The sequence below is a fragment of the Arachis stenosperma genome, chromosome 1, assembly GCF_014773155.1.
Source record: "Arachis stenosperma cultivar V10309 chromosome 1, arast.V10309.gnm1.PFL2, whole genome shotgun sequence".
In the NCBI taxonomy this organism is placed as follows: domain Eukaryota; kingdom Viridiplantae; phylum Streptophyta; class Magnoliopsida; order Fabales; family Fabaceae; genus Arachis; species Arachis stenosperma.
The window spans coordinates 119340164-119350341 of record NC_080377.1 but is presented as its reverse complement, the minus strand read 5'-3'; the positions used below and the strand labels follow the sequence as shown (position 1 = coordinate 119350341).

The following is a 10178-nucleotide window of genomic DNA, read 5'->3' as shown; positions in this document are numbered from 1 at the left end:
GTTTGAGAAATTTTTTGTTATACTTTATACTTTTTATAATTACTATTTTCTTGATCAATATATACTGATATTTCTCTAATTTACCTTATGTAATAGAAAGTTTGAAGATAGAAGAAAGTGATTGAGATAAATTAGAGGTGAGATGGCAATGTAAGAGCCACCTAACCAAATGAGGATTGTTCTGAGTCACAAACTTGTGAAACAGAATAATGCGTGGTTCACCTTCTCTTTATATATATATATAGATATATTTACACTCTCATAGCTCATTTCCTCAATCACCAAACCATTACCCAAATAACCAAACCAAACTACACCAGACACTTCTCCTAACCTTCCAATTCACCTCTACTTGTTCCTACTCTCTCTGCATTCTATATAGATAGATACATGCATATACAGGTTGCTGTGTCAAAGGACAAAAGTTAAAGTGCTTCTTAAATCCTACTAACATGGCTGGGAATGGAGTTTTTGCAGAGATTTTGGATGGAGAAGTGTTCAAGTACTATGCAGATGGAGAGTGGAAGAAATCTTCTTCTGGCAAGAGTGTTGCTATCATCAACCCCACTACCAGAAAGACTCAATACAAAGTTCAAGGTAATTCAACATCTATTGAAGTTAAACATGTTTCATTGTTTATTGTTATCACATATCAACTGATTTCTCTTGCATTTTAAGTCCTTTGTGAATACCATTATTGTTAACTTATATACTAGTTTACTGCATGAATTAGATTAGGCTTATTATAGGGTCTAAGAATAATGTTGATTGGTTGATGCAGCTTGTTCACAAGAAGAGGTTAATAAGGTGATGGATTCTGCAAAATCTGCACAAAAGTTATGGGCGAAAACGCCGTTATGGAAGCGTGCCGAGCTTCTCCACAAGGCAGCAGCAATCCTCAAGGAACACAAAGCTCCAATTGCAGAGAGCCTAGTGAAAGAGATAGCAAAGCCAGCCAAAGATGCTGTCACTGAGGTGCTTATATGTTATGCATATTAGAATTACAATAAAAAATCATTGATATATCAAGTTAACATTGTTTTTAATTTTGTCCATGAAGGTTGTAAGATCTGGTGATCTTGTTTCTTACTGTGCTGAAGAAGGGGTTAGAATTCTAGGAGAAGGAAAATTTTTAGTATCAGATAGCTTCCCTGGAAATGAAAGGACCAAGTATTGCCTCACATCCAAGGTTTCATTTTCACTACTTATGTTCCTTTTTGGTTTATCAGTAATCATTTCTTTTTCTTTTTACTATTTTACTTACAAGTTACAATTTTACAATTCTTATATTACTGGTTTGGAAACATATTATGTATAACAGTAGCAACTGTTTTCCTTGCTTCTTATACATACTCTTGGAAAAGATACTTAGAGATAAAAGAATAAAAAATGAACATTGTTGTATTGCTGATTTTAGATAAAAATCATATTGGATCAGATGTCTAATTTCTTTTTCACTTGTCTTTTGTCTATTTTCCACCACTTGTTCCATATGTGACTTTCTTTAAGATTCTATCTTCATTTATTTAATTAAAGGCTTCTTGGTCTAAATTTAAGAAATAACTTTATCTTTTAACAAAAAAATAAAAGGGCAGCAGATCACAAAGTATTGCAGAATCATATTCTTATGAACCTTTTCATTTATAAAATTTATACATCAGAATTACTCTACTTGTCATTATAACATTCAAAGTCAATGAAATAAGACAACATAGTTCATGAAACAACATCAGACACATTATCATAATATTGAATACATTCAACATGTCAATAACTAAGGAAGGTCCAATGCAAACTGAATTTCAGATTCCATTAGGAGTGATTTTGGCCATTCCACCTTTTAACTATCCTGTCAACCTTGCTGTCTCAAAAATTGCTCCTGCTCTTATTGCTGGAAACTCCATTGTGCTCAAGCCTCCAACTCAGGTAATCAATCATATCCTCCATTCACACATTCTCATAGTTCATGCCATTGAAACAAAGTGCAACACTTGATTCTTTTTTCAGGGAGCTGTTTCTGCTCTTCACATGGTTCATTGCTTTCACTTGGCTGGTTTTCCCAAAGGCCTAATCAACTGTGTTACCGGCAAAGGCTCGGAGATCGGTGACTTCCTTACAATGCATCCAGGTGTGAACTGCATAAGGTGAGTGAGAGTTTAATTTGTTCCCTTGTGAATTCTGATATGAATCATGCTGCCATTAAAAAGAAAAAGAAATTGACTTTTATTTTCTTGGGGTGTGTGTGAGAATAGCTTCACTGGTGGAGACACCGGCATTGCAATTTCAAAGAAGGCAGGGATGATTCCTCTGCAAATGGAGTTGGGAGGAAAAGATGCATGCATTGTACTTGAGGATGCTGATCTTGATTTGGTAGCTGGAAACATTATTAAAGGAGGTTTTTCATACAGGTGAATTGCATGTAATATATATATATATATATATATATCTGGTAAAATTGAGAGAGAAGAATGACTAACTATATATATACACACAAAAGCAAAACAAACTAACAGAGTTTTGAATTTTAAACTTCTTCATGAGCTTCTGAAGGTAGTTGATTCAATAATTTATTTGTTCTTGTGAATGAAAGTGGACAGAGGTGCACTGCTGTAAAGGTAGTCCTGGTAATGGAATCAGTGGCAGATGCATTGGTAGAGAAAGTGAAAGCTAAGGTGGCAAAACTAAGTGTTGGAGCACCTGAGAATGACTGTGATATTACTCCAGTTGTGTCGGAATCGTCGGCGAATTTCATCGAAGGACTAGTGATGGATGCAAAGGAGAAAGGAGCAACATTCTGCCAAGAATACAAAAGAGAAGGGAATCTGATTTGGCCTTTGCTACTTGACAATGTTAGGCCTGATATGAGAATTGCATGGGAGGAGCCATTTGGTCCTGTTTTGCCTCTCATTAGGATCAATTCCATTGAAGAAGGAATCCATCACTGCAATGCCAGCAACTTTGGACTTCAGGTATACAAACAAACAACTTCATTCAACATTGTTTTTCTTTTTGTTATCTAGATTATTTTTTTATCAATAGTAGGAAATACACAAAGAATACATAATATATAAATTGTAATAACTTCACCAATATTTTTTTTATGAGATTTTTCATTCTTTTTAAAATAAGAAGAACTTATTTTTTTTCTTCTTTTAATCTATTATGATTCATCAAACCATCAACATCACAGTTTGAACAACTTAAGTCATGAAATTTTCTTCACTTTCTTCTCATTGTGTAATCTTACAATCAACTTGTGTATGTAGGGATGTGTCTTCACAAAAGATATCAACAAAGCAATAATGATCGGTGATGCAATGGAAACTGGAACAGTTCAAATCAATTCTGCTCCGGCTCGAGGACCCGATCATTTTCCTTTCCAGGTAAACACTTCAGCGGAGACATATAAATGGTTATATTTTTAATATGTTAGTTTAAGCAGATAGAAAGAGACACATAAATAGTTATATCTGTAACAAAGAATACGGGCATAATGCAAACATGTGTATGTAATATTAACTAACAAAAGGGTTAATAACTTGCAGGGTATAAAGGACAGTGGAATTGGATCACAAGGAATTACCAACAGTATAAACATGATGACTAAGATCAAAACGACTGTCATAAACTTACCAAGCCCTTCTTATACCATGGGCTAGAATTAGTATAGTTAAGTTACACATATATGCATGGCATGGCAAAAACCATTTACTGTGATGGTAATTAATATTACAATGCAAACAGCATGCATTTGTTCACCATTGCATTTTCTTTAGCAGCAGCTGGAATTATTGAAACCAGATAGATAATAACGACCACTGCGTCACTTGTGTCTACTATTATTGTACTATTATTATTTAGAATCCATGGTAACATTTATTTAGTGCCTTGTCAATAAGAGTTAGCTTAATGTGATTCTGTTTCGGTTAAATTCAGTGAAACGAGTATCAGTTTTATCTGATGAGCTTATATTTTTAGGCATCTTTAATTATGAAAAAAAATTATCCATAAAGCGTTACTAGTTTGAATGATTAAAATCAATAGTAAGTGGGAATTGAGGTGTAAAGAGGAAGAAGTGATTGCTACAAGACAAGGACATATACCAACAAATTATTGCCAAGACATAAGTAAAGATTTTTTTGTCTATTCTAATTTCTAGCCAGAATTTCAACCCCCTTAATTCTTCTTAACATAAAGGAACCAATTTAACGTTCTGTAATTAAGATTTGATGTTCTCTATTGTGTCACGAATATTTACGAAGATTTCATTCCATTGAACATTGGTTTAATCAACGTCCTATCGTTTAACGATGCCAACATGTCTTTTGCACTAGTCAATCACAAAAGAAGAAAGAATATAATCAATGAGGTCAGAGCTCTGGTTCTTTTTTATTTTATTCTTCTTGATCGATAATAATGTGTGTGATAGGAATAAGATCAATGAACAACGCTTTGAGACGGTACCAAAGGGGTACATTTGATTGATTCAGCATATAGTATGGGATCCAATTATAAGACCAATGATGTAACATATGCTGAAATGGGTATGTTAACTTTGTCGCTTTCTAAGCTTCGATCTTGACACAAGTAAAAATAGATAGAACCATAGGATTTTTAATTAACCATGTGAACTTTGAAGTGATTCAATTATTAATTAAGGTAATAAACTCTATATGAGATGCAATATGTGAATTTTTGTGACTGTACATCCACTTAACCGGATATATATATCAACTATCACACGTACCTAAAATTAACTAACAAGGCTGCGTTTATTTATAGTGATAGGATTGAGACAGGAATATAGAGATACAAAAGACATAGACAAAAATATTATATTGAGAGACACTAAATTAGTGTATTTTGTATCCATTCTGATAGAAAAGACGCAGAGATACTAACAAACGACACAACTTATTTTTTATTTTTCCTTTCATTATTCTTGTTAATTTTTTATAATTATATTTTTTATTATTATATTTTTCATCTCAAATTTTTTGAATGAAAAAATGAGAATAAATTGAATTTTCATAATTTGTTCTAGTTTATCACCAAACAGAATACAAGAACACAAAATTTTGTGTCTCTATCAATCAGTGTCTTATCCTGTCCTATTCTCAGTGTCTTGTTCTGTCCTGTTTTCGGAAACAAACGCAGCCTAATATATTAATGAGTTATAGCTCAAATGACATAGTATCTCTATACGACTATACTCATATAAAAAACAATCATTAATATAAAATATATATTAAAAATAAATTAAATTATATATATTTATATAAAATATATTAATAACTAATTTTGGTGATGAATTTTAATATACAAAAAAATATTTTTGATATTTATTAACTGTCCAACACTGAACTGAAACTCAGTTTTTTCTGTAGGATTCGCGAAAATTGGGGCACAAGAAAAGGTTAAATAAAAAGCTAGTTCTCATTCCAAGTTCCAACCGTTGAGCCAGCCCAAGTTAAATTGCTCTTTTTCTCTTCAGTTTTCTCACTTAATAATAATAATCTTATAACAAAAATGGACGCTGCTATTAAAAATAAAAATAGTTTATATAATTATTATAATTATAAGGGAAAACTATTTCAAATGTATCATAATTTTAAATATTTTAGTATTTTTAGGTATTGATTCTCAATTATAAAATTAATCTTAATTATTAAAAAAGAATAGGCAAAAATATTATAATAATAAAATTGTGGGACACTTGAAAATAGCAGGAGAGTTGACGCGTAAGTGAAGTAGAGTAATCCAGCTGTGACAACCTGAGGAGAGGATTTTATGGTTGTTTTGGCGTTATGTGAAAATGACATGACATGATAGGAGGAAGAAAAAAAGAGAATTGGAATTGAGAAGGAAAAAGAAAATTTAATTAATTAGAGTGAAATATGAAATATGTGTTGGGTGTTCCAATAGCTAGAGTTGTTAGTAGAGTTGAACGACAGTAAAAGCCTGGTCTCACTCTAAACTCTTTAATAAGAGAAGAGAAGTTGGTCCAGAAAAAACGCAAACCGCTATGCCACTGTGAGTAAGCAAAAGAAAAGAAAAGAAAAGAAAAGAATCGTCATGCAACCTTGTAGCAGAGAAATGCAAAGCCTCAACTCCCTCTTCAACAATCAGCAGCAGATCCAAATGGACCCTGCTACTTCTCAAGAAGACGATTTCATCAAGCAGATGCTTTCTACTATCCCTCCTCCACCACCTCCTTCATGGAACCTTGACCATACTCCTCCTAACCCTAAGCCTTACTGGCTTGACAACGACAATGTCGCTTTCCCTAACTACGACGACCCTTCCACTCTCGCTTCCAAGTTCCGTAACCACCAGATCACCGCTACTTCCTCCTCCAAGGCCGCCGCCGCCGCTCTCTTGCTCCAACAGCAGCTTCTCATGACCAGAGGCCTCTCCGGTGCTGATTCCGCCATCCTTCATCACATGTTTGACTCTTCCCAAAACGACGTCGTCGACGCCTCCTCCTCCTCCTTCAAATCTCCCAATCCAGTTAGTCTTTTTCGTTTTCAGTTTCTGATTCGAGTTTTGAGTAATTTTGTAACTGAATATGAGGTCAATTGACAGAGCTCCGCCGACGGTTCCGTTCAAGCTCTGTACGACGGTTTCACCGGATCTCTCCAGGGCGCTGCTCTAGCATCCAATCAGACTCACCATTTTCAGCATCCACAGGTTCAATATTATATATTAAAAAAAACATGTTGCTATTATTATTCACTGTGAATATGATTGTGATTTGAAATTATTATGAATTTCAGGTTCAGACAAGTTCAAATCCGAATCAGATGCAGGGGCAGGGGCAGGGAACGAGCCAAGGTGGGAACCCGAACCCGAACCCGGGTCAGCCGAAACAGAGGGTTAGGGCGAGGAGAGGTCAAGCCACGGACCCACACAGCATCGCTGAGAGGGTACGTTTTCTCTATCTTCTCTCTTTGACTTCATTCATTGCACTTCAAACACGTTTGGAATTTGGATCTCCAGAAATTAATTGAACACCTACCAATAATTTCACCTGTCATTTTCCTCCTGTTATTATCGCTAATACGTCAACCGCAACGCCTTAATCTCACTTATTATTATTATTAACAAAATTTGCAAAACAGGGAAACGAACACAAACAGCAATTTTTTTTTTCATTTTTTTTACCGGTCTTTGTTGTGAAGCTGATTCTGAAATTTTGTGTGTATGATATGGCAGTTGCGAAGGGAAAGGATCGCGGAGAGAATGAAGGCCTTGCAAGAATTGGTTCCCAACGCCAACAAGGTAGTAACTTCCTATTTACTTTTACTTTACCATTATAAATTTATAATCCGTTTCTTTATTTACGAGCTCCTATGAATTTCTCTGATAAGTCTGATAAGCATTTCTTTCTCAATTATGTCTTCTTTTATTGATTTATTAATAGTTAGTCACATTCCCATTAATTATATTTTATCTTTTCGTGCGTGACTTGAAACATGAAATTTTTATACGGAGCTGATTGGAAAGCACAATGGAGACGGTGAACAACTGGTTTTTGAATAGTTGTTCGTTCGTTGTTGCATAATGTATTAATGTGTATAAAGAAAAGAAAACCCTTCTTTTTATTTATTTATTAGTTAGTAAACCCATATGAACATAATAGAACACGTTCTTATACTTTAATATTAAAAAAAAAAAAAACGAAAAGAGAGCATCTGAATTCCTAAACATCTAGGTTTACCATTCTTTTTTATTTTTGTCTTTATCTTCCTCAACTTTCCTGTCATACTCATAATCTCATATGTCACCCTAGATTTCTATAGTGCTTAATTTTTGTCTATTATATCTTTTATAATAAATTTTAAAATTTTAAAAATTATTTATTTTTATACTTTTTGAACTAAATATTAATTATTAATTATTAATTATTTTTTGTCAAGTTAAACACTATTTTTTAGATACTATAACGACCACCTTGCATATGTTACCTTTCACTTGAGTTTACATGATTTGTTTATTAATTTGTGGAATGGCAGACAGACAAGGCCTCCATGCTAGATGAGATCATCGACTATGTGAAATTCCTACAGCTCCAAGTCAAGGTGAGCTAAATTTTTCAGATAAAATTTGGAATAATGCAATTTTAAATTAAAATAATTTCACTTAAGATTGTTATTATATGATAAATAACTTGACAATTTTCCACAATTTTTTTATTGCCACACTTTTGATTGTCCTTTTTATTTCCGGAATTGAATTACAGGTTCTTAGCATGAGCAGATTGGGAGGTGCAGCTGCTGTTGCTCCGCTTGTTGCTGATATAAACTCTGAGGTAATTAATTACACGAGATTCTTTTTATTTTCATCCCATAATTTCCTAGAAATGATAACAATAGAGAATTTTCTTTTTCGTTCTTTGTCCTTCCCCGAATTTCATCAATAGTATATTAGGTATGTAGTATTTGGAAGAGAGAGAGATTGAGAGACTCTAAATTTTAGTATTGTATTTAGTGTAAATTGAGAGATATAGACTAAAATAAAAATGAGGTTCTAATTTAATTTTTACAAAATGTGAAATTAGAATTAATTAATTAAAAAGATATTTTAAGTATAAAATATTATTAAAATTTCATACTCTATTCTCAAAATTTTCAGTTTTTTGTCTTTACTTTTTAGAGATATTAAAATACTAAAAATTTAAAAATAAATATTAAAATTTTAATACCAATTTGTAGATCAACAAATATGATATTAAATATGAGTCTCTCTGTCTCTATCCTAGTATTTCAAAACAAACACTATTTTAGTGTTCATTGGTATCCGTATTCATTGATTCACATTTTTTTCCAACCAAACAAAACGTGGAAGACAACAAAATGAGGGAGAGATATTTATTTTCCAAATGAAGAAATAAAAAATAAAAAGGAGGAATGAGTAAAATTTGGAAAACAGAAATACAGCAGCAAATATTGTGGGAGAGGACAATGATGAATGATGAGTGTTGTTTCACTCTGGTCTCTCTCTCTTTAGTCTTTACCTACTACTTTTTTCTTTTTATGTTGGATTTGGCTTCTATCAATTCTAAAATTCTCAATCACCACAAAACGACAATCACAAAGTAGCACGCGTGCCCACTTTCTCAGATTCCTTTTCTCTTTCTCTCTCACTCTTACTTTCTTCCATGTCTATCCTTAACTAACACCGTGACGTGTTACATTTCTTGTGTTGCCAGGGAGGCGGTGACTGCGTCCAAACCAACGGCAACCAAACGGCAGGGGCTTCATCCTCCAACGACAGCCTCACCATGACGGAGCAACAGGTGGCTAAGCTCATGGAGGAGGACATGGGTTCCGCCATGCAGTACCTCCAGGGTAAGGGCCTCTGCCTCATGCCAATCTCCCTAGCCACCGCCATCTCCACCGCCACTGCCACGTGTCACCCCAGGAACCCCATCATGAACCCCACTGATGGACCTTCCTCTCCCGGCATGTCTGTCCTCACGGTGCAGTCTGCTAACGGCGACGCCGTCAAGGACGCCACCTCCGTTTCCAAGCCCTAATGACGCCGCTTAGCTGACTTTGTTTTCTTCCGACACAAAACGACAAGAATTTTCTGAAGTCTAGGAAAATAAAGCGTCAGAGACGGGGTCACTACACTACACGACGTCGTATTTGCCTAGACTTTGGCAGATGCTACTAACTCTCAAGTTTCAACCACCCATTTCCCATCCCCACACCCTACCTAGACCACAGTCCTTTTTCTTTCTTTTTTCCCCTCCTTTTTTAACAGTACTTTCTTCAGGAAAGAATTATAGTTCATGTTTTGTTTTCTTCCCACTTTTACCCTTCGCACTATAAGTGGGTCTGTCATGTACTAGCGTTTATTTATTTAATTTTATGTGTTCATCAATCATCAGTCACTACCTTTATAAAGTTATTATTACATTAATTTTATTTAAGCCAACTTTATTTGCAAATTAATAATTCTGGAAAACCTGTAATAAATTATTAATTATTACTAATTAGAGAATAATTGTGGATCAGGATGACTTTCCCAAAAGGAATTGGCAGCTTTAAGTAGCAATTTTATTACTTTTAAGTGGATGAGACGTACTAAGAAAGAATTCTTTTTCGTTTCTTTTTTTTTTCGGTCAGAAAGAATTCTTTCTTAACGTGCATTTATCTATACTTTTATCATCA

General features: G+C 34.0%; 2 protein-coding genes across 2 annotated transcripts; both read left to right on the top strand.

Moving 5' to 3' along the window:
• Positions 1 to 256: 256 nt before the first annotated feature.
• On the top strand, positions 257 to 3883 carry LOC130942659 (NADP-dependent glyceraldehyde-3-phosphate dehydrogenase). The gene is made up of 9 exons (XM_057871021.1): positions 257 to 597; positions 782 to 975; positions 1061 to 1189; positions 1807 to 1926; positions 2008 to 2144; positions 2253 to 2408; positions 2591 to 2969; positions 3267 to 3383; positions 3546 to 3883. Exons 1-9 carry the CDS (start codon positions 453 to 455, stop codon positions 3657 to 3659), a joined length of 1491 nt encoding a protein of 496 aa, XP_057727004.1. The 5' UTR covers positions 257 to 452; the 3' UTR covers positions 3660 to 3883.
• Positions 3884 to 5918: 2035 nt separating this feature from the next.
• Positions 5919 to 9955, top strand: LOC130968397 (bHLH transcription factor RHL1). Its single transcript, XM_057893648.1, has 7 exons — positions 5919 to 6510; positions 6586 to 6690; positions 6777 to 6926; positions 7216 to 7281; positions 8016 to 8081; positions 8243 to 8311; positions 9212 to 9955. Exons 1-7 carry the CDS (start codon positions 6076 to 6078, stop codon positions 9536 to 9538), a joined length of 1218 nt encoding a protein of 405 aa, XP_057749631.1. The 5' UTR covers positions 5919 to 6075; the 3' UTR covers positions 9539 to 9955.
• Positions 9956 to 10178: the final 223 nt, after the last annotated feature.

What these genes read in the sequence shown, in the direction of transcription:
- LOC130942659 (XM_057871021.1), top strand. Translation starts at nt 453, where the DNA reads ATGGCTGGGAATGGAGTTTTTGCAGAGATTTTGGATGGAGAAGTGTTC. An exon ending in GACTCAATACAAAGTTCAAG is followed by an intron (nt 598 to 781) that starts GTAATTCAACAT and finishes TGGTTGATGCAG; the next exon opens with CTTGTTCACAAGAAGAGGTT. An exon ending in AGTATTGCCTCACATCCAAG is followed by an intron (nt 1,190 to 1,806) that starts GTTTCATTTTCA and finishes ACTGAATTTCAG; the next exon opens with ATTCCATTAGGAGTGATTTT.
- LOC130968397 (XM_057893648.1), top strand. Translation starts at nt 6,076, where the DNA reads ATGCAACCTTGTAGCAGAGAAATGCAAAGCCTCAACTCCCTCTTCAAC. An exon ending in ACCATTTTCAGCATCCACAG is followed by an intron (nt 6,691 to 6,776) that starts GTTCAATATTAT and finishes TATGAATTTCAG; the next exon opens with GTTCAGACAAGTTCAAATCC. An exon ending in TTGCTGATATAAACTCTGAG is followed by an intron (nt 8,312 to 9,211) that starts GTAATTAATTAC and finishes TTGTGTTGCCAG; the next exon opens with GGAGGCGGTGACTGCGTCCA.